Source organism: Protopterus annectens, chromosome 4.part0 (assembly GCF_019279795.1).
Source record: "Protopterus annectens isolate FY-2018-M chromosome 4.part0, PAN1.0, whole genome shotgun sequence".
In the NCBI taxonomy this organism is placed as follows: Eukaryota; Metazoa; Chordata; order Ceratodontiformes; family Protopteridae; genus Protopterus; species Protopterus annectens.
The window spans coordinates 677,252,360-677,279,949 of NC_056733.1; the positions used below are offsets into that span (position 1 = coordinate 677,252,360).

Consider the following 27,590-nt stretch of genomic DNA (forward strand, 5'->3'; position numbering starts at 1 on the left):
AAAGCCAGTGGCTGTGGAGCTGGCAAGACTGCCATGAGGTGGGGAAGATAGGGCAGACCCCCCAGCAGCAGTATGATACTGTACCAATTTCCTTGATCTCATTATTCTTGGATGAAGGTTGGGATGAGACCAGGGGAAGCCAAGGCTGGTTTGGTAGGCCCAGTCAATGAGAAGAGGAGCTGGTGACAGATGATGGTCAGCTGCAGGGAGTGGAAAAAAAATTTGAAGGAAGCCCTACTAACCAAAGGTGGAAATGAACCAACTTGCTAAAGAGGAGAGTAAACAAGTACTGGAAGCAACTACTTATACGCAAAAGTGGACTTTGCAGCAAAAGCCAATGACACCACTCCAAAATATAGAGAGCACAGCTACCAACCCACAAGGAATGAAGATTGGCAAATACCAAGCCTCCTCTCCCTGGGAGGAAAGAAACCACCAGTCCTTTTAATAATCAATATAGCCACCTTAATGTACCAGAAGGTGGTGTCTCTACAAGTAATCCATATCCCCTCACCAGTTTCTACCTCCATGCAAGATCGGAGATATATAAAACATGGTTAACATTTACAAAAAAAATTGAAAGAAATGTAATTGCTTTAAAGATAAGACAATGTCTTTAATCCTTTGTTAGCACCCAATACCTACAATTTCTTCTTCATATCACTTAGAAGTAAAATTTAAGATGTGTTTAACTCTGCTCCTATGAACAAGATATTTTGTGATGGCTGAGTAAGGATTTTCGAAATTCACGGAGATCCCTAGGTGAACACACAGTTGAAGAACAAAGTCTCTGGCCTGCAGTAGTTGGCGGGTGGTGGCGAAAGAGCCAGTCGTCCAGATCGGAAACACCTGGAATCCCTGGCGTCTCAAGTGAGCGCTACCACTACCATGCATTTGGTGAAGACCCTGGGGGCTGAGGTCAGACCAAAGGGCAGGGCTCGAGAGTGAAAGTGACTGGCTCCCAGCCGGGCGCAAATGATCTCTGGATGCCCTGGCCATTTTGATGTGGTAGTATGCATCCTCTAGATCTATTGAGCACATTCAGTCGTCCTTCTGTAAGAATGGAAGGATCGATTGAAGCGTGACCATTGAACTTTTCTTTCTTGGAAAGTATTGAGGTAGCTTAGGTCTAGAATGGGCCTCAGTCCCCTGTTTTCTTTGGAACTAAAAAGAACCTTGAGTAAGTTCGAATCCTTGCTGGTCGCTGGGACTGGTTGGATGACTCTTTTTTCTAGCAGCTTTGAAATTTCTAAAGCTGCTGGCTCTGCAGATGGGGTACATCTGGGAGTCTTTTCTTTGGAATGGGATAGGATAGGGAAGGGTATGTTGTAACCTCTGGTAGCTACGCTTTTTACCCACTTGTCTGTAGTTATATTTTGCCAGGCCTGAGGGTATAAAGCTGGCGACCCCGACTGCCTCAGAGCAGGACAGTCAGGCCTCCTCTCAGGGTGCTGGAAAGGTTTACCAGGGTGTTTCCCTGTCACCTTGATGTTGCGGACCCCCTCTGCCGCCAGGCGGCGTCTTCCACCTCTGCCCCCTCCTCTGCCTCTGGGGGCATCACCCTGTGTGCCTGAGAAAGACCCTTGGGGTTTTGAACCACATTTTCCACCAGCGTTGCCCTTTGGGAGTGCGGTCTGGTTAGGGTGGAAAACGGACTCCGAGAGGAGACAGAGTCTTTCCCTCTTGTTCACACCCGGTAACCGTCTCCTTTACCTTCGGGCCAAAAAGAGTGCCACCGTCAGATGGGGCGTTTGTAAAGGAAGACTTGAAGGCTTCCAAAGGAACATAAGCGCATCAGGATTGTCTACGGAGAGGAATCGCTGAAGCTGCTGCCCTACGCGAACCTTCGACTGCGTGGGAAATCAGCCTCATGGGCGAGTTAACAATCGATGTTAGGGTATTAAGTTGCTGTCACTTTCTCTGAGACAGCTGCATCTGTCAACACCCTGGAGGGTATCTCCCAACTCTTTGACTAGATCCCTCTGCAGATGTGTAAAATGGGTCAAATAGTTCAGGGACGCATGGAAAAAGCAGCTGAACTAAAAATGCGCTTCCATATCTATCCATCGTCCTAGAATCTTTATTAAGGCGGATGGACAGGCGAAGAAGACTCCGACATCTCCTTTTTAGTGGCTGCTGCCACCTAGCGTCTACTGGAACTCCTTTTTGTAAGGTAGGACTTATCCTGAGGTGCTGTGATGTACTTGTTAGGTTTCTTGGAACAGGTTCCACTGTGTCAGGAGTCTCCCCCTTGAGCAATTGGTTCCATAAGTTCGTCGAGGCGGAGTGACCCAGGAGGAGGAAGGCGAGCACCAAATGCCTTCAGCAGGGCGGCTCATCCTCAGAAGGGAAGGGACTGCCAGTCACCTCTCTCGTCAGGATCTCCAAAATGTCTGAAAATGAGACATCTTCTGAAGGTGACTTGGGGACCCCTCTGACTCATCTAAGTCAGTGTCAGATGTCAAGGATTCCTGTGGAGAATCCAAGTGTCTCCTCTTACACAATCTCTTCCTAGGGACTTCCTCGTGGGGTGCATCCGAAGAAGCCTCGGAGAAGAGGGGCACCCTCAGGGGTGGCTGAGACACTGGTGCCCGGCAGCTTGGATGTGGCCGTGGGTGCAGATGAAGACAAAGGCCCTTTATGGGGAGGAGAAACTGCTTCCACTGATGTGGTTGTCTGGGTAGACAACACCTTCCTCATCAGGTCGAGCAGCTCCCGGGTCCCGCGCCGAAGAGTCCCCGGTTCCGAAGAAATGGGAAGAATCCCGACGGGCACGAAGGCATCGACCCGAGGCGGAGCAGAATCGATCCGCGCCCGAGGCCCGAGGAAGTCGGAACGAGCTCGGTTCGACTCTCGGCCCCAGAACAGAACAGACCGTCGGCTCCGAGACTCCGGTGCGGGTCAGCCGGAGTCAGGTGAGGAACAGACCGAGAAAAAGCGGTTCTGGACCGAGGGCTCCACAATCAGTAGATCAGCCTCTTCCGGCTCCAAAGACTGAATCGGTCTCGGAGGAGGAATGGATGGAGAATACAGGAAGGCCTAGTTTCGACACCAACTGGGTGGAAACCGAAATAAGTTTAGAGGGCAGATGCTCCAACAACTTCTACCGCGATCCACATCGACATCCGAGTTTGGAGGAAGAGCAGGTCGAAGGAACGAAGAGCGGAGCCGACCTCAATATGGCGAAGAGGGAGCTCCATCACGGTTCCAAGACTCGAGGCTCAGGAACCCGATACCAGTTGAACACTCGGCCCCGAAGTCTGTGGTACGGTGATCTAACCTTTGAAGAAGAGCTCGAACCCGATGACTTAGGCTCCGGCGTCTTCGATTCATAGAGGACTTGATGCCTGGTCAGAAGCATCCAGAGCCTCTTGGAAAGCCGGTTTCAATAGACCTCTGTCCATTGGTTTCCTGCGCCTATCTGTCATGACCACTCCACTAAAAGAGTGACAGATGGAGCAATCCTCTTGTAAGTGGAGAGGGCCAAGGCAGTGAGCGCTTGGGAACTATGGTTGTCAGTGACCGACATTTTCTGGCCACACTGACAGCGCTTGAAACTCAGACTTTACCTTCTCAGACATTGTAGTATAAAGACAACTCAGTAAAAACAGTCAAATCCGAAAAAGTTAGTCACAATCGAGTAAATTGTCAAATCCGGTAAATATTTGTCTCAACTATGGAAAGATATGAAGGGTGTAGGCCCGATAACAAAAATACCGATAAAGTTAGCGGTGCCAAAAATTAGCGGAACCACAACACAATCACTTGTTAACACTGAAAAAATCAACTAGACTAGAATCCTGATAAAATACAACAATAAAAGTTATATCTTGGCTTAGAAACTCTCGAGCTAGCTCCCAGCGATCTTGAATGCAGCAGCGGCAAACTAGATCTGAGGTAAAGGCAGAGGGGGATTGTGGGTATTAGATTGTCTCGAGCTTCTTCTCGATGCAGAGCTTGCAGAGGCACGGAGCCGAGGATCGGCTCCGAACCCATGTGTAAGAACAAACGGCGAGATTGAACACTATCACATCAGTATTTGTACTCTATGCAAGAGATATGACCAATAATTATGAACACGACAGCTTCAGACACTACAGTTATACCACTAACTATGAACTGACAAAAAGCCAGACTAAGTAGAATAGCCACATGTTGAAAGATTCCATATGAAATATTTATGCAGTGGTAGTGCAGCCATGTTTCCTCAAGTCTGGGTTCAAGCCAAGAGTGCATTCAAACAGTAACAGTCTGCACCACAACTGTACTAATAGGGTTACCACCTGTCCTACTTTGCGAGGGACTCTTTGGGCAGTTGTGTCCTGCAAAAAAATTGAAAAAATGGCAAATGTCCTGAGATTTTAGGACAAAAATAATTCCTATATTTTATGTAATAGTTGCATAAAACAGTTATTCTGTATCTGAAACACCTAAATGTTATAAGAAACAGAATACGCAACTAAAATACTACAATAATAAGCTTTTATTTAGGCAAAAAATTGAAGCTCTGTCATTTGCGCTGGCCTTGAGTATGTTTTGCCCTACACAATCTGACATTTGTCCAAAAAATGTCCCACTTTGGGCATTTGAAAAGGTGGCAACCCTATGTACTAATAGATTTCAATGAAACACAACAAACTGCAAAAAAAAAAAAAAAAAAAAAGGCATAGCTATGTAGAAATATCAATAAAGAAGCAGCATTTAGCATTACAAATACCCTAAAAATGGCTTCTCTCCAAACACATTTTATCAGGCAGATGACAGCCTGAAGCAAACTTAAACACATATTTGCTGGATAATTTATCATATTCTTTTTAAGCCCCATCTGTGATCTTCAAAAGCTCCTATCCTTTATAGGTCCTTCTTACTCCCATCCTTGTAATGCATGACATGGGGGTGAGGGTGGGGAATCAGCCACACACTGCAGCTAAGAGATTTTTCATATGCTCCTAATATACTTCACTGTCAACTGGGAATTGTGGAACAATCCCTGCTATTCTGGGGCCAGTGTAAGTGCTTGCCTCTGTACATCAACAATACCCCACCAGAATTCATAAACACTCACTGAAAGCTCCTCTCCAAGTACCAAGTTGCAATACTTGGTCTTCTCCAGGTAATATGGCAACTCCACTCCTTGTGATGGTTGAATCAGAATCAACCTTTCACTCCTAAACATCCCAAGGCCTGCACTCTCAGCACTCAATTTATTTAACCCAGATCACTGCAGGTAGTCAGCGTTCCATCTCTGTACGCCACAAAGCTGGCTACATTTAATTTGTTCTTCCTTTTTCATGGAGCTGACTGACCTCTCAAATTGCTGCATATGAGCTTATGACAACTTTCTGCTTGAACAGTCATTTCTGTGCATTTCATACCTTAAACCTGCAACTTAACAAGGCTTTTACTGTCTAGCCATTTGTGCAATTTAATATTTTGGATGAGGAAGAAAAACAACACCTCAAAAATAGCACACTATTAGCATCATGTACATGATCAGTAATGAATCTTGTATAATACACAAAAGTTGTAAAAACGAAACTAGATAGAACCCTGTAAAGTAATGCATTTAAATAAACAATACCCAAACAAACATATACTTACATCCAATTGCTAGATATCTGAAGAACAGCCATCCACTAATGAGGGGTTCTTTGGGGTTACGTGGTTGCTTATTCATGATATCAAGATCAGGTGGGTTGAATCCAAGAGCAGTAGCAGGCAGGCCATCTGTTACTAAATTCACCCAAAGCAACTGGACAGGAATAAGAGCTTCAGGAAAACCAAGGGCTGCAGTGAGGAATATACTGAAACGGAAATTGAGACAACTTAGAATGCTAACAGAAACATTTTAACCTCAATCAAAATTACACTACAGTGTAAAGGACTAAAGAGATATGTTCTTACTCTATCAGCTGCACTATGGTAGGACCCTTCTTAATGGGCCCAGAAACAGGGATCATACTCTCCACTGACCATCCCCCTCAGCATATTTCATTCTACAATTCCCAATGCTTCAGTATGGAAGAGTGCATATAACAATGCCTGCCAAAACACCACATGCTAGTTTACTTAACTGTGCTCTTCTATATCAGCACTTCCTCTCCACAAATACCCTCCTTCAAATAAAGTAACAATAAAGATTTGCCACCTCCAATTATAACAATCCCGCCATTATTTATATGGCTAAACTCCAGGGAACTCCAGTAACTAATAATGGCTAAAAACTCTGCCACCTACATGGAAACAGTGGGAGAATATTCATGACCCATTAAGAAAGGACATCTTGCAGACCATCTAACACAGTAAAAGCACATCGAGAGACTGCTCCTTGAAGGGTCCCACTGATAGTTGAATCCCAAGCAGTAAGCCATCAGTGTAGGAGAAAACTGAAGGACCATACTATAATGAAGTCACAAATACTAAGTCCTGCAGAACAGTCTGACAGAAACAGGAATGACTGAGTCACAGTTGGGCCAGCAATGTTTAAGAACAGCTGTCCCATGAAGCACAGGGATAAAGCACCTATTGTGTTCCAGAGGATCCGAACTTGATTAGCACAAGTGCTAGCAGATCCACAGGGGGAAGGATATAAATGAGTGGCTGACATTGGCCCATCCATCCTGGGGGAGGGAGGCAGCCTTGGCTTGCTGCAATTAAGCAGAATACGAGTCTGGTGAGCTCTGTGCTTCATAAATGTTGAGCCTCTTAGTCAGGAGGATGAGCATACATTAAGTGAGCATGCACCTCCGAAAGCCAGTGGCTGTGGAGCTGGCAAGACTGCCATGAGGTGGGGAAGATAGGGCAGACCCCCCAGCAGCAGTATGATACTGTACCAATTTCCTTGATCTCATTATTCTTGGATGAAGGTTGGGATGAGACCAGGGGAAGCTAAGGCTGGTTTGGTAGGCCCAGTCAATGAGAAGAGGAGCTGGTGACAGATGATGGTCAGCTGCAGGGAGTGGAAAAAAATTTTGAAGGAAGCCCTACTAACCAAAGGTGGAAATGAACCAACTTGCTAAAGAGGAGAGTAAACAAGTACTGGAAGCAACTACTTATACGCAAAAGTGGACTTTGCAGCAAAAGCCAATGACACCACTCCAAAATATAGAGAGCACAGCTACCAACCCACAAGGAATGAAGATTGGCAAATACCAAGCCTCCTCTCCCTGGGAGGAAAGAAACCACCAGTCCTTTTAATAATCAATATAGCCACCTTAATGTACCAGAAGGTGGTGTCTCTACAAGTAATCCATATCCCCTCACCAGTTTCTACCTCCATGCAAGATCGGAGATATATAAAACATGGTTAACATTTACAAAAAAAATTGAAAGAAATGTAATTGCTTTAAAGATAAGACAATGTCTTTAATCCTTTGTTAGCACCCAATACCTACAATTTCTTCTTCATATCACTATATCTAGGGATAATGACAAACATCTTGTTAATAATGTACATAGTGCATGCATACAGGAATTTCATTGCTGCATCTATGCTTGTTACACATTCTGCTGCTGTAACACTATCCGATTTTACTGTACTGTTGGTAGATCATTAAGTCAGTATTCAGTTTAATCAGGCATCTTTTTGTTTGTGTTTGTTAGTTTATCATTACAGATTTTAACATCTTAGTTAAATCAATTTACATTATGAAATAGGTACACATACATTATCAGGAAAGAAAAAACACTGACATTTATTTTCATACAAATGTTTTCTTTTTAACAATCATTAACTTCAACGTTACATAAACTGCTCAATTTGTGCCATCTCTGCATTTACTGTTTCCACAAATTCCACTTCTATGGGATTTACTCCCTCCGTTAAGATACCACACCTCCAGTTCTTATCTCCTTTATAATGTTCAGTACTTCAGCCAGAGTTAGTTTAGACGGATTTCTACAGTTTAGCAAATGTATTTTTGGCAGCCGTTAGGATCAAACTTAGTACGACCTTACTATGTCCCAGTTCAGAATAATTTCCTTAGTTACACCAGCTGCTCCCACAATACTTCTGGCAAATTACTCTGTTGGACATTTTTTTAAATCTGCCAACAGGTTATACTCCCCAAAAACATGCTCCCAGTTACCTCCGTTTCCCATCACACCTCCAGCATTTGCTGACTTCCCCAAGGAAAAAAAAGCTCTGAAGTTTACCTGGGGTATAAAAATACCTACGCAAACACTTCTGAGCAAAAAATCCTAAACCTTCCGGGTCGGTTTAATACTTGGGAACCATACAGATATCTTCCCATTGTTCCTTTGGAAACTGCCTTTCCAGTTTCTTTTCCTAGTCTAACCTCATCTGCTTGATTCTTACAGTTATCATATATTTTACATGCCCTATCAATTACCCCTTTACTATCAGCTTTCAGACTCAAAATAAATATATAAATAAATAAAATGTACCACAGCTGGTCTTATGCTATCCCCTTTTCTTTGCCTATACTCTATTATCAATCCATGGTAGGAAAGGCAGTCTCTAACCTACAGTCCCAAGCTCTGCTTGACCTCAGCTCCAGTCTATTACCCTTCCCTCTTGTTATTCGCTCCTAATACCTTCAATTCCTTTGCTAATTTTCTCTGGTAAATTCCAGACCCCTCTTGCCTACTTCTATACCCTTAATTTTGAGTCATTCCTACTAGCAAGCTCTTGTTTCTCCATTACATTGTTAGCTTTATTCTTGGAACATATTATGCAAATTTATGAATATAATATTCTGTATAATTGTTGCTATTCTTACAGGCCTACATTCAAAAGCCTACTCTCTCCTTATTACTCAAGCTTCCACTTCTGTTTCACCATGCCAGTCTACTTAGATATATAACCTTTTGCTTGTGTTACATACGTGCTTAACTGTGTATCTCTAAAGTATCCCTTCAAATCAGGTAATTCTAATTCAGATTTCTGTGGGGAGGTTAAACATATCCCATTTAACTTTTGACCTTTTCTCTTCACCAATAAATTCCTCGGCTGAGCTGTATTATTGTTCACAGCTTCTCTGCTTGAGAAAAATATGCCTGACCTGTATATGAAACAAAACATCACTATATTACTATTCACAATCAAAAGCTTCCAGTTTCTCACTTTTTGTATTATCTTTTGTTTACTTTCTTTCTGCATATCCTTTTTAATCTATACACCTGAATACTTCATCTTTAAGTCCACATAAATAATGGGTATTGCTGAATGAATTCACGTGTGGGCACAGTTTAACATTCTAGCTTTTATCATCATTTACTTTATATCTCAAAAGGACTTGAAACAGTCTGAAAATGTTCCAAAACACTGCAATGTCCTTTTCTGGTGTTTTAAGTACAAAATACCATATAGAAATAAGGCTAACATTTCTTGATTACCATACCATTTACATCCTTGAATTTCTGTGTCCCTTATTTTATTTGCTGATGGCACTAGCTATAAAGCAGATAAAGGGGAAATAGGACTCCTTGGCCTGATTTCTCTGATCAAGCACAGCTTGACAAAGAGGAACCTTCTCGCACCTTAGTTCTTCCCTCTGACCCTTATATCATTCCAATTAACTCTTATACTATCAGGGAATGCAAATGCCACCACTACAAAGCTGAAAGAATCCCACCTGACTATTGATTGCTTTCTCTGCATTAATACCAGCCAACAATGACGGCATTTTATTACATTCCGCTTCCTCCTGGATTATCACTGTTCTATTAATGTGAAATGTTTGCCTCCAATCCACAAAAACACAGCAAACTATATCAATTCTGGCAACACCATTGACATTCTCTTAGCTGGTATAGACAAGCATTTTATAATCATGGTTTAAAATTGAAATGGGCCTATGTGACGTTTGGTCGGAAGGGCGTTTACCTTGTGTGTTACACAGCCACCACAACTTTCTTTCAAGATGCTGGCACCTCCCCCCTTAAAATACTGTGAAATAACACCTTCCAGAGCTACATCACTTTCTTTTCTCCCAATTTCCACAGGAAATAGTGCCTTTTTTAGGCAAGGTTCAAATGACAAATTTGCCACCGTAACAGGAACAGGCAAGCAAAAACTGAGGGTGATGCTACTCAATGCTAGAAGTCTAAATCTCAAAATGCACTCACTCGAGGCATTCCTTAAAATGGAGAACATCGATATCTGTGCAATGAGTGAGATCTGGTTCAAGGTTCCAGAGAGCACCCCGGCACTACCAGGCTATAACTCATACCACACTTTTCGGCCATGTAACCTGGACCGGAACACCAAAGGCGGAGTTGTGTCCATATTTATTAAGGGTATCCACACCTCCAGGCTAGATGCTCAGCATACTGCAATCCAAATTGTAGCTTGCTACAGATCACCCACCATGCCCCAGGACTCCCACTCCTTTTTTCGTGATGTACTGGAAACTATTAGGGTTCAACCAAACACCCTAATAATGGGAGATTTCAACTACCCCACCATTAACTGTGAAAACTACTCATGTACCAACTCCTCCGCTCAACACTTTCTGGAATTCATAAACTCCAATGCCCTGGATCAACTTATCCACACCCCCACCAGAGGCAACAATATCCTAGATCTAGTCATTACCAACATGAGTGACCGGTGTCCCACACCTGAAGTCAACACCACTTTGGTCCGATCTGACCATAAGCTAATTACCCTAGATATCCACATCCTGCCTCCACCCCCCATTAAGGAAACCATGGTAAAAAATTTCTCCAAAGCCAACTTCATGCTTCTTAAGACAGAAGTGGTGAACTTCATGACACCCATGCAGATGGACAATACAGTTACGACTACTGAATCCTACACAAATGCACTTTATAAGCACTTACATGAGTGCATGGATCGTACTATCCCAAACAGAACCAAGATGCTATCCTCCAAAAAAAAAAGGAAGCCAATCTGGTGGTCCCCTGCCATAAACAAATTGTACAACAGATGGAAGAAACTGTTGCAAAAGACAGTAAAATCCCATGAGTGGAGGAGCTCCCTTGGTCAGCCTCAGTAAGAAGCTGCGATCCCTGATTAAATCCTCCAAAGCTAGTTACGAAAACAAAATCGCCACTGATTCTAAAGACAACCACAAAGCATTCTATAGCTATGTCAAGAATCTCAATGGCAACACTCAGATCTGCTCCGAGTTACAGCACAATAGCACTAAATATACAAACCCAACTGATATTGCCAACATCCTGGCAGATAGGTTCAGTGCTAACTTTACCCCCCTCTCACCCCCTAAAGAGCCCATCTCTATACCGGAAGAATGCAAAGTTCCTGTAATCACGGCTGTACAGGTAAAAACCACACTCTCCAAAGCAAAGAACACAGCATCCATGGGACCAGACAACATCCCAGGCTGCTTCTATATGAACTACAGAACAAACTGGCACCCCACCTAAGTACCATGTTCAATCATAGCCTCACCTCAGGCTTTGTGCCTGCTGAATGGCGCACAGCGACTGTTATCCCACTCCACAAGGGGGGAGCCACCACGGACCCCGGGAACTACTGCCCCATTAGCCTGACGAGCCTGGTCTGCAAGGCCATGGAACGTATCATCATGGAACTTATAAACAAAGACATTGATAATCTCCAAACTCTGGATCCCACCCAGTTCGGGTTTGTAAAAAGCAGATCATGTCTCCTAAACCTGACAGACTTCCTTGAAGCAGTCACTAAAGCCGTAGACAAGGGTAAGGTGGTTCACACAGCCTATCTAGATCTTGCCAAGGCTTTCGACACCATCACCCACTCTGTAATTATAGATAAACTCACTAAACTAGGTATAAATCCCTATGTCACAAGATGGCTTGCCAAATGGCTCACTGACAGAACCCACACTGTGAAAGTAGCAGACTCCAAATCCGACTTCAGACCAGTGACAAGTGGAGTACCACAGGGTTCAGTCCTGGGTCCTCTCCTGTTTGGTATCTACTTCTCTGAAGTACAGGCTAACACAGAAGGTCTTTAGCTAATGAAATTCGCAGATGACTGCAAACTAGGAGCTATAATCCAGATTCCTAACGATGTGGACATCCTACAAAAGGGCCTCACTGAAACAGATGCCTGGTGTCAAAGCCATGGCCTCAAGCTCAATGCCAAAAAGTGCATTGTCATCCCCTTTGGTAAAAACTCTGTACCCATGAACTACAACATAGGCGGTAGTATACTTAACACCGAAAGTGTGATAAGAGACCTTGGGACACAGGTGGACAGTAGTCTCTCCTTTGATAATCACATCGCCACAGTAGTCAGGAAATCCTTCTACATGGCACACCTCATCACAAAAGGTTTCTTATCCAGAAAAGAAGAGGTCATTGTTCCACTCTACTCATCACTCATTAGACCCATTATAGAGTACAACGCCCCTTTTGGTTATGTACATCACAAGACATCTACAACAACTGCAAAGGCCGCAGAAATACCTCACAAAGAGGATTACCGGCCTCAAACAGATGTCCTACGCAGACCATCACAAAAAACTCCAGCTTTACCCTGTCGCATATCGCCTACTCAGAGGTGATCTCTGCCTAACATACAAAGCTATGTCAAACCCAGAGCTGTTGAACATGCTCCACTTAAAGAAATCCCAATCCCGCCGAGCTACACACTCTGGGGACCTAAACCTTGTCACCACAATAAACAGAACATGCCGGAGGGATAGATTCCTGTCCCAGAGACTTCCCATACTCTGGAATAAACTACCTATCTATATCAAACAAAGCTCCTCATTAGCATTCCAAGAAAAATCTTGATGACTGGATGGGAAATAGGAAATTCACCCTGGGGAATCACCTCTGTGGCTCTGCTCGACAATGGCACAGGAAAATAATTTTCTTGGGTGGCAAAAGCCAGGGTACCTTTTTGGCTGGGCTTGTATAGGCCCCAGGGCCGATAGCCTAGTACCTACCTATGAACCTATGAATACAGTTTGTGCCTGGAGACTTCCCTGTTGACTGGTTATACACCTCCATTGTTATCTTATTCCTTCCTATCTTAGTTATTAATTGTTGAGCCTCTTCTTCCTCTAACCTTGGCATAATTATGTCTTCCAAAACTAGTTCTGTTTGTTTCTTCTCTTGGTTTCCACATTCCTCTGCTTTATATAAATTTTAATGCAATTTCCACAATCTTTCGTAATACCTCTATAGTATCTCTTATTTTTCTTTTCATTCCCTAAGTTTGGCAACAACCCTTTCTAGATTTCGTTGCACAAGTTATCATGCTAAAAGTTTTTATGCTCTGGAGTTATAAAAAGGGGTGCTTAACAGCAATCTTTCTAAACTCATTTTCAACCTTTTCCTGAGCTCATTAGTACAGAATACAGTCACTGACAAGCTCAGGGGTAAAAAAAGATGAAAACTGCATATCTGCAGCTATTGGGGTTTGACTTTTAATGGCTAGATTGCACCAGTAAAGACAAACTAAAAAGTCATGGACATTCAGAAGTCATGAAGCTGAAACACTGGTATGCCTTTAAAGGTTCATTTGCATATATATACCATTGGCCTTCACTATATGCAGTTTAACAAATTACACTCAAGACTCTAGCATGGCTGGGTTCTTCTTACAGTATTTACTAAATGTTAAGGCAGAAGATGTATAGACTTTTTTCACAAACCTGTAAAAAGCTAACTAAGAGTTGGAATTTTTTGTCAAACAAAAAAACAAAACATGCACACACAAAATGATCCGTTAGCGGATTTCAAAAGAGGAATTTGAGAGTGACAGGTACTTTCTAAAGTCTATTGTTTTTTTTGGCGCAGGTGGTTGACTACCTGTTGAACACGCAGAACTTAACGTGTCCTCCAGGGCATCAATAAAAGGAGGAATGGCAAAAGGTTTAGGATTATCCAGCTGAAGGAGTTCATAGTAACTTTTTTGTGCACACGGCATTTCTTTTTCTTCTAATTGAAAGGGGTCCTTCATTCTAGAGGCACAAACAGCAGAAAGGTGCACTTTTGCTGAAGTGTATGGTAGGCTAGGGGAGAAAAACTCAAAAGATACTGAACAGGCATAGCTACAGTTCATCTGTGTAGTTTGCATGCTCTTTGCTCTGGCACCAAAGGTAGAATCTTTTCCATTTAGACTTCCTTGTACTTGGCCCCTCTCAGGATTTTTAGCATATCCTTAGGATGAAGACGCCCAAAAGGATTAAGAGTTGTATACCACAACCTGCTAGGTTCAAGGTGGACAGGTGGGGGTGTACAAGCTGTGATCATGTAGTAGCTTACAATGAGTCTCCCTTGCCAAATGCAGAAGATGGGGAAACCAGTCCTGCCTGGACCAGAAGGGAGCAATCAAGGTAATTTCTGGCGTCTCATCGATTTTTTGAGGAACCATGGGAAGCACGGGAACTAGACAGAAGCATATGGAAACAAACCTTTATAGAGCAGGGAGAAGGCATTCACTGCCCAAGCATTCCTGTGGTTAGTTCTGAAGCAGTACTCCCTTAGCATTTTGTTGTTTGAGGAATGAAAAAAAAGTCTTCCTCTGGGAATGTCTCCCTGTACAACATCTACTAGTGTGGCTCTGGAGAAGTCCTCCTTATATGGCCTGCCTTAGAAATTTCCCTAGAGGATGAAGGTCACCCACAAGAACAGACTGCACAGCCTATTGCTAGACCTGTTAAGGCTAGTCTGCAGATGTAATAACATCAGTCCCACTCATGTAAGTAGTTTGTCTGTCACTAGCATCAATGTCCCTGGCACCTATACTGCCTTGAATGCTTTTAGAGCAATACATAGCTGCCAATATCTCCCTCAGGTTTAGGTACAGGTTGTTCTCTTGGCACTGGGTCTAAGGTGTGGGCCCCACACCTGAACTAGGTCAACTGTGGTCATGGTATAATATGGAAGGATTAGTATAATGGGTAACCCTTAATTTTTTTTCCAATTTGTGCTGTCCACTAATCTAGCTCTCTTCTGACACAGGGCTGTACCTGTACAGGAGCTTTCAAGAGGTCAATCTCTAGATCCCATGTACTACTGTGCAACCAATGTAAACTTTTCAACAGTAGCCATGCTAGAGAAAGATCATGAAAGGTGCTTGCCATCTGGTCCAGGACACTCAAAACAGTACAGTTGTGTACACTTACCATAAATGCAGATATTTGAGTGTATTCACTGTTGCAGTTATCACTTGTGGGTTATCCCTCCCATCACTGTGGTAGCCATCAGCCGGCCCAAATACCAGAGTCAGTGTTTTTCTCCATCAGCTGCTGTCACTTGCTGACTGATGTCAGGTCGTCAGTGCTATAAAGCAAGGCAGCTGATGCCATTACATCAGTTTTTCTTGCCCTAGCCAGTCAGAAGCCCAAGTAATACGGTAAAAGAGGTCCTGGTGGCTAAAAGCCACCTAGAGAAGCTTATGTCTCCCTAAAGAAAGAAGATAGAAGGGGGAAGGAGGGAGGGAAACCAGGACTGCAACAGTGAATACACTCGAACATCTACATTTATGGTAAGTGTACACAACTGTACTATGTTCTTTGTGTTTCACTGTTGCAGTCATCACCTGTGGGAAGATTCCCAAAGCTGAGGAGAGGGGTGGTAGGATTAGTAAGAGACCTAGGCCTGGGTCAGCAAGCTCTGCATAACTGGAAAGGCAAACCCTGTCCCTAGCCTTAGAGAAAAGAGGTAGGTGGTAATGCTTGGTAAAGGTATGGACAGAAGTCCAGGTGGCAGCTTCCAGGATGTCCCTGGTGGGAACTCCACTGAGGAATGTTGTGGAAGTGGAGGCTGCCCTAGTGGAACGGGTTTGAATAGATTTGGGGGGTTCCCCATGTAATCTGTAGGAGAAATGGATACAGAGCGATATCCATTTGGAAATGGTTTGTTTGGAAATGGCCTTCCCCTCTGCCCTTGGGCAAAGCTGCTAAGTAGTTGGTCTGTTTTCCTGAAGGGTTTAGTACGGTCTAGATAGTATCTGAGCTGTCTGTGCACGTCTCGTCTTCTCTTTCAGCTGTTCCCGTTAGGGGTCGCCCCCAGCAGATCATCTGTTTCCATTTCTTCCTGTCCTCTGCATATTGCTATGTCACACCAACCACCTGCATGTCCTCTCTCACCACATCCATAAACCCTATCTTAAGACCTTCCTCTTTTCCTCTTACCTGGCAGCTCCATCCTTAGCATCCTTTTCCCAATATACCCATCATCCCTCCTCAGCACATGTCCAAACCAATGCAATCCCGCCTCTCTGACCGTCTCCAAACCGTCCAACCTGAGCTGACCCTCTAATATACTGATTCCTAATCTTGTCCATCCTTGTCACACCCAGTGCAAATCTTAACATCTTTAACTCTGCCACTTCCAGCTCTGACTCCTGCCTTTTTGTCAATACCACCGTCTCCAACCCATAAAACATAGCTGGTCTCACTACCCTCTTGTAGACCTTCCCTTTCATTCTTACTGATACCAGTCTATCACAAATCACTCCTGACACTCTTCTCCACCCATTCCACCCTGCCTGTACTCTCTTCTTCACCTCTTTTCCACACTCACCATTACTCTGAATTGTTGATCCCAAGTACTTAAACTCATCCACCTTTGCCAGATCTACTCCCTGCATCCTCACCATTCCTCTATCCTCCCTCTCATTCACACACACATATTCTGTCTTAGTCCTGATGACCTTCATTCCTCTCCTCTCTAGAGCATATCTCCACCTCTCCAGGGTCTCCTCAACCTGGTCCCTACTCTCACGACAGATCACAATGTTATCTGCAAACATCATAGTCCGTGGGGCCTCCTGTCTGATCTAGTCTGTCAACCTGTCCATCACCACTGCAAATAAGAAAGGGCTCAGAGCTGATCCTTGATATAATCCCACCTCCACCTTAAACGGATGTGTCACTCCCACTGCAGACTTTACCACTGTCACACTACCCTCGTACACATCTTGTACCACTTACATACCTCTCTGCCACTCCTGACTTCCTCATACAATACCACAACTCATCTCTAGGCACCCTATCATATGCTGTCAGTGCACGTCTAGTGAGTGCAAAATTCTTTCCCCCTTGTTTTGAAGGTTAGGAAAGAAGGTGGGTAGATGTATGGCCTGGTTGAGAGTCACATTAGATACCACCTTGGGCATAAAGGAAGGGTTAGTCCTCAGGGAAACCCTGTCTGCATGGAAAATAATGAAGGGCTCAATGGCCATCAGTACTTGAAGTTCTGAAACCCTTCTAGCTGAGGTGATAGCTAGGAGAAAAACAGTCTTCCAGGAGAGGTATCTTAGTTCTGCTAAAGCAGCAGGTTCGAAGGGTGGTAAGATTAGTTTTTCCAAAACATATTTCAGGCCCCAGGCTGCCGTGGGTGGCCTTCTGGGAGTTCTGATATTAAAAGCCCTTCTGAGGAATTGTTTGATCAAAGGATGGGAGAACAGGGGCTGATCTGTGTCAAAATGAGCTGAAATGGCTGAGGCGTGGATTTTAATAGTAGAGTAGGAGCGGCCACTATAAAGTAGCTCCGCTAGGTAGTTCAGGATAAGAGGGATGGAAGGTTGTGAGGTATTGCCTCCTCTGGACTGGCTCCAGGAGCAGAATCTTTTACATTTTCCTGCGTAAGATTTTTTGGTGCTGGGTCTTCTGGCCTCTGTGATCATGTCTAGGACCTATTTGCTCAACCGGAGCCCCTTGTTTTCCTTTAGAGTATTAGCCATACTGATAGTTTGAGAGTCTGCAAGTCTGGATGCAGCATTCCCCCCATTCCTCATTTGACTCAGGAGGTCTGAGATTAGGGGAAGCTGCCTGGGAGGCTGCAATGGGATGCTGCACAGTAATGGGTACCAATATTGTCTGCGCCAATTTGCAGCAATGAGGATGGCCTTTGGTCTCTCCTCCCTTATTTTAATCAGCACCTTGGGAATACGAGGCTGAGGAGGGAATGCGTACACAAAGAGGATGTTCCAGGGGAAGATCAAGGCATCCACATTCCACACTAGGTGGTGATACTCCCTGGTACAGAATTTTTTTTCAGCTGATGGTTGAGATGCGAAGCAAAGAGATCCACCTCCAGAGTCCCCCACTCCTGAGTGATCTGTAAAAAGATTTTTCTGTGCAGCTGCCATTCATGGGCGTCCAGTAAGTTCTTGCTTAAGTGATCTGCCAGGATGTTGTTGATCCCTGGTAGGTATTGGGCTATTCGGTGTGGTCCCATGGAAGAGGCTGTCAGCCAGAGGTTCATGGCTAGCCTGCACACAGGGTAAGATAGGGTCCCTCCTGTTTATTGATGTATCACATTACTGTGGTGTTGTCTGTTTTGATAAGGAGAACCCCTTGCTTGAGATGGGGTTTGAAGGATGTTGGAGCCTTTTGTACTGCCATCATTTCCTTCTGGTTGAAGTGTAAGGGAGGGTGCTAAGCATTCCAAAGACTTTGGGTGCACTTGCCTTCTAGGTGAGCACCCCAAGCAATGTAGGCGTTGGTGGTAATGGTCTGCCCGGCAGGGCGAAGGGTAAGGGAAGACCCTTGTTCCTGGCACAGGCCCCTGCCCACTGGAGAAACTTGACCCTTATACAGGGGTCAGAGGGAGAGAGGTCTCTAGAGGTTGAGAGTGCTGACGCCAAAGGTTCTTTAGATACCACTGAAGTTTTCTCATGTGAAGTCTGGCCAGAGGAATTAGAAGGATGCAAGATGCCATGTACCCTAAGGCTTGCAGGAACTTCCTCGCAGTGAGGTGACTTCCTGAAGCCAGCTGGGAAAAGTAGAGAGGCAGGAAGCTCTGTTTTCTGGGGATAGTATAGCATGGATAACCTGATGTCAGTCGGCAAGCAACAACAGCAGACACAGAAAAAAGTACAGTTTTGTACCTACCATAAATGTAGATGTCCGAGAGGAATGCATCTGCAGTCCTTACAAATGGATTGTCCTGTCGTCAGGCAGCCCTTCGGTCGGCCGGATTCCAAAGTCTGGGTCTGGCTTCGGCTGGTGTCGCACTTCACCAGACGTCATTGCGGCAGTTCTTCGGGTATAAAGGCATCAGCCGACGCCATTTTCCTCAGTGTTTCTTGCCCCAGATGCCAGGTGCCCTCTTGGTAGGCTAAATTTGGATAAATGCCAAAGTTTCCAAATAGTAGAGAGCAAACACACAAAATAAACATGTATGTACATATATACAAACAAATACACCATAATAGATCCCCAAGCTAGCTGAAGATTGGCAAGTACCCTAGGAGTACCTCAGAGGGAAGGAGGGTGGGTAATCCTGACTGCAGATGCATTCCTCTCGGACATCTACATTTATGGTAGGTACAAAACTGTACTATGTCCTTCAAGGATGCATCTGCAGTCCTTACAAATGGGTAGAATACCATAGCTAAACTAGGGAGGAGGTAATGAGAATAGATTATGGTGTAGTCAGGATCCCTTGCAAAACAGCAGTGGCAAAACCAGCACGGGATCTAGAGTATAGAGGTAAGTTATAATGCTTGGCAAATGTATGCACGGAGGTGCAAGTAGCAGCCTCTATAATGTCCTTGGTAGCCACTCCTCGTAAGAAAGCTGTGGTAGTGGCTGTGGCCCTTGTGGAGTGAGGCCTGATGTTCTCTGGAGTTTTCTTTCCATGGGAGGAGTAACAAAATCTAATGCAATTTCCTATCCATTTGGAGATTGTCTGTTTAGAAATTGGTTTTCCTTCTTTTCCTGTTGCATAAGCTACCAGAAGCTGGTCAGTTTTTCTATTGTTTTTTGTCCTGTCCAGGTAGTAGCGTAATTGCCTGTGTACATCCAAGGTATGTAAGAGTTTTTCTCCCCTGTTCTGTGGATTGGGGAAGAATGTAGGAAGGTGGATAGCCTGATTTAAAGAGACTCTGGATACCACCTTAGGCATAAATGTAGGATTTGTTCTCATGGACACTCTATCTTGATGGAAGATCAAGAAGGGTTGTACTGCCATTAATGCTTGTAGTTCAGAGACCCTTCTTGCTGAAGTTATTGCCAGCAGGAAGGCAGTCTTCCAGGATAAGTATTGCAAGTCTGCTGTAGCTGCTGGCTCGAAAGGAGGTAGAGTCAGTTTTTCTAGCACAAAGTTCAAGTCCCATGCTGGCAATGGAGGTTTCCTGGGAGGTTTTACATTTTTAATTCCCCTCAGAAACTGTCTGAGCAGAGGATGTGAGAAGACAGGAGGATCCAAGCTGTATTGTGCTGAAATAGCTGATGCATGTATCTTGATGGAGGAATAGGACAGGCCTGTGTGGTAGAGCTCCGCCAAGTACTCCAGGATGTTGGCTATGTTCACCAGTGTCACATCTTGCCCCTTTGCAGTACTCCAGATGAGATATCGTTTCCATTTTGCTGCATAATTCTTTCTTGTCGAAGGTCTACGAGCCTCCAGGATTATGTCCTTAACCCTTTGGGATAAATTTGGGTTAATTTCTGTTATGTAATGTTCCAGGCAGTTAGCTGCAGAGTTTTTAGGTTTGGATGCAGAATGTTGTAGTTGTTCTGTGTCAGCAGTAATGGGATCAGGGGCAGTTTCCATATTTGTTCCCGGGACATGCTCCTCAGCAGTGGGTACCAATGTTGTCTTGGCCAGTCTGGGGCTATCAGAATGATCCTCGGACGTTCCTCTTTGATCTTGAGAAGCACCTTGTGCATCAAAGGAAGTGGTGGGAATGCATATGCTGTCAGGCTTTTCCAACTGAAGGATAGGGAGTCCACCTTCCAAGCAAGTGGGTGGTAAGTCCTTGTGCAGAATTTCTTCAACTGGTGATTGTATGGGGATGCAAACAAGTCTATTTGTGGTAATTCCCATTCTCTTGTGATGGCTTTGAAGATGTCCGGATGCAGCATCCATTCGTGGGCATCTGTTGTAGTTCTGCTTAATATGTCTGCTAGAATGTTTTCCTTCCCTGGTACATAAATTGCCTGTAACTGAATGTTGTAGCTCAGAGCCACATCCCATAGGTCTAGTGCCAGCCGGCATAGGGGTATGAGTGTGTGCCTCCCTGTTTGTTGATGTACCACATAACTGTGGTGTTGTCTGTCCTTATCAACAGCTGGCCTTCGTGGAGAAGAGGTCTGAATGCCTGGATTGCCAATTTTACTGCCATCATTTCTTTTAGATTTATGTGCAGATGCAGTTGGTCTTGAGTCCATAGGCCTTGAATGCACTTGTCCATCATGTGTGCCCCCAACCGAGGTCTGAGGCATCTGTCGTGATAGTTTGTCTTGGTTGACTTTTGCAGAAGGGCAGACCTGTGTTTGATTGACAGGCCTTAGCCCACCATAAGAACTCTTGCTTCAGGCATGGGATCATTGGAATTTTGGTTTCCAGGCTGTGCTTGTGCTGAGACCACAAATTCTTTAGGTACCACTGTAGCTTTCTCATATGAAGCCTGGCATGAGGGACCAGAATTATGCAGGATGCCATGAAGCCTAGAGCTTGTAGCACTTTTCTTGCAGTTAGATGGCTCTGCTTTGTTAATGCCAAGAAATAGAGAGGAAGTTGCTCTTTCTTTTCTGCAGTTAGAAATGCCATTTGTTTTGATGTGTCCAGTTCTGCACCCAGAAAGGTTATTCTTTGGGATGGAATCAGCCTTGACTGTTTTGTATTGACTGTGTATCCCAGGGCTTGTAGCAGGTAGATGACTCTTTGTAAGTCTTCTGTTAATTTGTTTTTGTTGTCCGCTTGTATCAGGCAGTCGTCCAGGTAGGGATAGATTTGAATTCCCTGAAGTCTGCAATGAGCGATTACTGATGCCAGGCATTTCGTGAACACTCTGGGCGCAGTAGATAAGCCAAAGGGCAATGCTGAGAATTGATAATGCTCTGATCCTGCAAGAAATCTGAGGTATCTTCTGCAAATTGGTCTTATGGGGACGTGCAGGTATGCCTCCTTGAGATCTAGAGTTACCAGCCAAGACTCCTTGCCCAGCATGGGAAGAAGCTGCTGTAGGGTCAGCATTTTGAATTTTGGAACAATGAGGAATGTGTTTAGAGCGGACAGATCTAGAATAGGCCTCCATTTGTTTTCTTTTCTTGGTACCAGGAAGAGCCTGGAGTAAAATCCTTCCCTTGCTCCATAAATGGTACCTTTTCCACAGCACGCATTCTTAATAATTGAGATATTTGTTTTAGAGCTTCTGCCCTTTGAGAAGGTGGTAGGTTTGGCATTCCTCTCTTTCCTGGTAGTGTATGGAAATGGAACCTGTAACCTTTGTCTATAGTCTGCAAAATCCATTTTTCTCTTGTAATGCAGTGCCAGTTTCTTGAAAATAATGTTAGCTTTCCGCCTAAGGGTGCTTCTAGTTGTTCCCTGGTAGGCGGTGCCACCGTCGAGTCACTGTGATTGAGTTGTTGTAGTGGTGGTGGCTGTATCCGTGCCTCGTTGGTTGTTACCCTGCCACTGGCGACCCCTGTAGGCACCCCTGGATTGGTTTCTGCCTCTAGAGCGCCTATTCCTGCCTCTTTGTGCCTTAGAGGAGTCCGGAAAGGACCAATTCTTGGAGGGCCAATTCCTGCTAAACCTTGGAGGTTGAACTTGTAAGAAATCTTTTACTGTTTGCACAGATTTTGCTTTCTCTTCCATCTTTTTCAGTACCTGCTGTGCGGGGGCACCAAATAAATTGACCTTGTCCATAGGTGCATCCAAAAGCTTAGATTTGACATGGTCTGGTAATGCCTGCTCTTTCAACCATGCATGCCTCCTGATAACTGTGCCAGTCATGGCTGATCTAAAGGAAGCCTCCAGTGCATCATAGCCACATTTTAAAGAATGGTTACTAACCTGCTGTATGTTATGTAACATATTTCTTGAATATACTTTTTATCTAAAGATTCTTCAGAGGACAGCTTTTTAGTCAACTGCTCAAGCATAAACTCTTGATATTGAATCATATGAAATTGGCAGTTCAAAGCTCTAGCTGACAAAGTAGCAGAGGTGTAAACTTTTTTACCCCATCTCTCTAAGGACCTGGATTCCCTTTCAGAGGGGAGGGGGTTTTTAGAAGAAGTAGCTGCTACAGCTTTAGGGCCCTGGGAGATAGTCTCTGGATCTGCAAAAGGGGCCTTATATAAGTGGTGATGAGTGTCCGGAACCCTGTAGTACCTATCTGGCTTAGCAGGAGCCGGAGGTAAAGTATCAGGAGTAGTGCAAGCATCATTAAATGCATCATCAACAACAGATAGAACTGGAGGAATAGCTAAAGGCCTATGCTGTGGTAAGTGTAGAAAGGTCCTAAGCCTTTTCTAGAGTCTGAGAAATCTTGGCCCTGCCACTGAAATTGTTCCCTCATAGCATGCAAGGTTTCCCCAAAGGAAAATTCCTCAGGAGGAGAGGCTGAAGGGATGGACTCCTCAGCATCAGAGTCTTCGTAAGGAGAATAAGAAGCCTCAGGAGGGTCTGTATGTTCTGAATTATCAGAAGAATCATCTGTGGCTACTGGCTCAGGGGGCTCTGCTCTAGGCCTCTTTTCTGGAGGAGGGAGAGAGGCCCTGTCTGGATGAGGCTGGGATCCACGAATTAAAGTTATGAGATCCTGTGCCAAAGAAAGCATATGGGAGCTGGTGCTGGGCCTGTGAGAGGGGGGCTTGGCAGGCACAGGTTTGGAAGTTTTGGCTGCTTTAGCCCTGGCAAAGGCCTTAATAGACATAGCTGGAGGAGGCCTAACAGCTCCACGTGCAGGGGTAGAGATATCTAGTGGAATGGTGTCTGATAAATCCTGTGAAATCGCAACAGAAGGCTGGATTTCAGAAGCCGTTTCTACCAGGATAGAAGAGGCCTCGGTAGAAGGCAAGTTATCGGCTGAAGAAAGAACCGCTTGCTCAGTTTCGGCCGAAACCGAGACACTCGTGGATTGCTTAACCGCGGTTTCAGCCGAAACCACGGACCGCGAGTGTCGGTCCTTTTCTTTGCGTTTTTTGGTTATTTGCGTAGTCGGAGGATCCGACGGCATAATGTAGGCAAAATCGGAGCCGAAAATCTGTTCAGCAAAGTCCGAGCGACGTCTAAGCGTCCGTCGGTTAAAAGAAGCACAGGCTAGACAAGCTGCTACGTCGTGGTCTGGGCCTAAACAATGTATGCAATAGGAGTGGAAATCTTTATGAGGTATTTGTTTCCCACAAGATAAACAGTTATTAACTTTCTCTGACATCGGCTGAGGCAAGAAAAAGTCCCCAACGGGGTACTTAGCTTTATAGAAGTCTTCGAAGTAGTATTCGGTAGTAGTAATCTCTGGATCTGACCGACCGGCACTTGCGAACAGCTTCTGCTTCGGGCGCCACGCGGCAAGAAAGACTGAGGAAAATGGCGTCGGCTGATGCCTTTATACCCGAAGAACTGCCGCAATGACATCAGGTGAAGTGCGACACCAGCCGAAGCCAGACCCAGACTTTGGAATCCGGCCGACCGAAGGGCTGCCTGACGACAGGACAACCCATTTGTAAGGACTGCAGATGCATCCTTGAAGGACATCATTGGCTCTGGTATTTGGGCGAGCCGAGGGCTACCACAGCAGGGATAACCCACAGGTGATGACTGCAACAGTGAAACACGAAGAACATCTGCCTGGTTATCGCTTGGGGTCTAACATGGTCTGGAGTAAGCTATTCAGGGACTGCATCTTTTCCATGGTAAAAACGTCTCTACAGCAGCTGGCATCCAGAAGCTCCTCAAAAAAGACTTCTCTTGGTCAAACAGATATTAAATTTTTGCATATCGAGAGGGAACCAGACAGTTTAGTCATTAAAGGGTGCAGGCTATTGCCTTCTGCATCTACTGTACTGTTCAAGCCTGGGTCACTCAATTATCCAGTTAAGGGTAGATGTGGATACACAAGTTATGTGCTTACCAGAATGCCAGATTTAGTTGGTCTCTGCCTGTACACTGGAATGCATGGACTGTTCGACAAAGGAAACCCCTTTCACAACAATGAGATCTTGGACTAGCTCAAGCTCCTCCCTTCTCACATAATGCACTGCTCCCAGCTAACTCAGGAAATCTCAATGCCACCATCAAGTGCTTCAATGGTTTCTCCACTAGCTTGAGCATTGGAAAGTCATCTTATTGGGTTTCTGGTCAGATAGGTGCCTTTTTCTTCCTAAAGTCTTTTTGTGGATATATTCATAGTTATGGTTATAGTTTCTGTAGTTTCAGAGCTTCTCTTCTCAAATTTTTACTTCAAAACTTCTTTCAGTCTATTCCCCTCTCACAACCCTTTCCTCATTAAATATCTAAAAGGCAAATATTCTAATTTCTAATTGTCCATTTTCAATTTCCTTCATAGACAAATAATTATCACCAGTGTAAAGACAAGGCCTCTGGGTTTCATAAGTGCCAATAATGCGGCCATAAGATACCATCCCAAGACCCACAAACTTTGTTATGCAATCTTGAGAATGGTCATTGGGATTCTGAATGATTTTTTAAAAATGTTAGCACTAGAACTCAGACTATAAAAGTTAGTCCTGAAGGGACTCAAAGGACAATCGACCCATGGAGAAAAACACAACCAGGGACAAGGATATGCCAACCACAGTTTGTAATTCCAGAGATTACATTTACGACCCAGAAATACCTTGTTATACTGCATCACTGCTGAGAGCAAGTGGCCAGATGGTCCTCGATCTTGGAATTCTGAGGAACGGGAAATGTTGGCTAGGATAAGGGACAGGATAGGAATTTTAAAGGACGGGATGTCCCCGACAGACTCCACACTGTATGCTTGAGGTCCAAACTGCAGTCCTTCTCTGTAAGGAGGCATTAATGAATTGCACTTTTATATCCTTAGACACTGAACAGAATGTTCAGTCAGGCATGTTTCCTTATCAGTCTCCAAAGGCGCAACCCTGGATGCTGCTCCTACAGCATCATACCCACACTTCAAGGTATATTTTCTCAACTGGAGAGGGATTTGGATCTGATTCAACAGGGGTATCTTTGTTGGCTTCAGTCTTCCAAGAACTACTCAAGGACATTCTCCTGATACTCAAGGATATGGGTCTGGCAATTCACAGCCCTAAACACCAGGGTGGCAAAAGTATATTTCATCTTTCCATCTCTGTCTAGCAATCTATTTCCCCTATTAAGGGGATAGTTAGGCAATGGGGTCAACCTAGCTCCTCTGGCAGATTCCAGTGACATTATCTGGATCTGCAATGGGACTTCTGTAGAGGAATGAGAGGGTCATGTACGGTATAGAATTGGGCACATCTGTTAGGGGCAGAAGACGTTGGAAGTTTGACCCTAGAGTTTCAGCATTAATCAGATCCACAGGACAGCTTCCTGAATTGAAATAGCAGCTAATGGCCCCAGTCCCAGAAGTTCTGCAACTATTTTATTGGAAATGTTCTAGACACTGAAATGTTCATAACCAATGTGGCATCTCCCAAGCACAGGTCTTTTGGAGGTGAATACGAAGCTATAACATCTTCAATGTCTGCATCATAACAGAAAGATGAGGACATCTAGGACATACACCCCCCTAATTCTCAGAATCTGAATCGGAATCCCTCTCAGTGGTAGCCTCCCAGTCTCTTTGGGATATTGGACTTCTGATACAGAGGTCTACACTGGGGCTGCTTGAAAAATGAGAATTACAACAATTCCTGTGTCAGCTGAGTCCAGTCTTTGGGAGGTGGTAGATATGGAAGAGACCATATGTGCAAGAACATTTGCCACAAAAAAGGAAGCCTCAGGGTTAAACCTTTTAGCATTGCAGATTACCTCAACAGCAGTGGAGATACCACCATCTAATGATGGAGATATTTCTGTAAGGACTTCTGATGGTCATCTGTAGTAGGTGGTGTCCAAGATCTTGTTTTGGTGGGACAGTCTGCAGGCCAAAAACATGGCTGCTTCCACAGTGCTCCACCAGCATTCTTGCCTGGAACAAGACAATAGGACCAGAAGTCGGTCAACTGCCTCAATGTAACTGGTGCCCTTGGTCCTTAACTGCAGTCATCTGATGAAGAAAGATGACTGTCCTCCCTAGGTTTCTCCTTTTGCTTTTAGGGGGAATGTCTGCTGTACTAGCCAGAGATTCTACTGACAGACTACTTTTGCACAGATGATGACAGGCCATTTCTGCTCAGGAAGGACTTCTCTCACTTAGATTTCAGCTTACGCTCTGAATCCTCACATCAAGAAATGCCATGGTCTAAGACAAGTAGAGCATTAAGATCTTTAAAGTTAATGTGTTTCTTCCAGACACTTACTATACTTGGCAGAAGTGCTCATGCCCTACACCTTTGTGCAGGTCAACCACCATGCAGATGACTATCGAAACCAAATTTAAACAAAACTAACTGCATGAAAAGGAAAGCAGAGGTCTCCAAAGGGGCACTTTTCTGTTCAGTCTAGTCTGATGCCTAAGCCTACAGATTAACGGATGCTTTGTTCTGCAACATGAACTGTACCATTCAACAGTGCAGCAAGAAATAACTGAGGATGGCATAGGCAGATGTCATCTTTATACCTGCTATGTGCGGATATCTAAGGTGAAGGTACAGTCAAGCCCAGCCAAAGAGAAAGGATGCATTCAGCATTTAAAGTCTGGCCAGATGCTTGACCTCAGTGTGTGAAAGTTTCCTAATGTGATGACTGCAACACTGATCCACAAAGAACTTCTGCTGTGCTCCTGGAGTGGTCATCCAGCTCAAAAAGGTTGAAAAATGTTG

At 44.5% G+C, this 27,590-nt stretch overlaps 1 protein-coding gene across 1 annotated transcript in view; it reads right to left on the reverse strand.

The window, feature by feature from the left end:
- The window catches only part of ATP2A2 (ATPase sarcoplasmic/endoplasmic reticulum Ca2+ transporting 2), a 1,687,617-nt gene that overhangs the window by 593,114 nt on the left and 1,066,913 nt on the right, over positions 1-27,590 (reverse strand). The window contains exon 19 of the mRNA XM_044069765.1: positions 5,602-5,804. Coding sequence (XP_043925700.1) covers positions 5,602-5,804 — 203 coding nt within the window. The remainder of the gene's footprint in view (positions 1-5,601; positions 5,805-27,590) is intronic.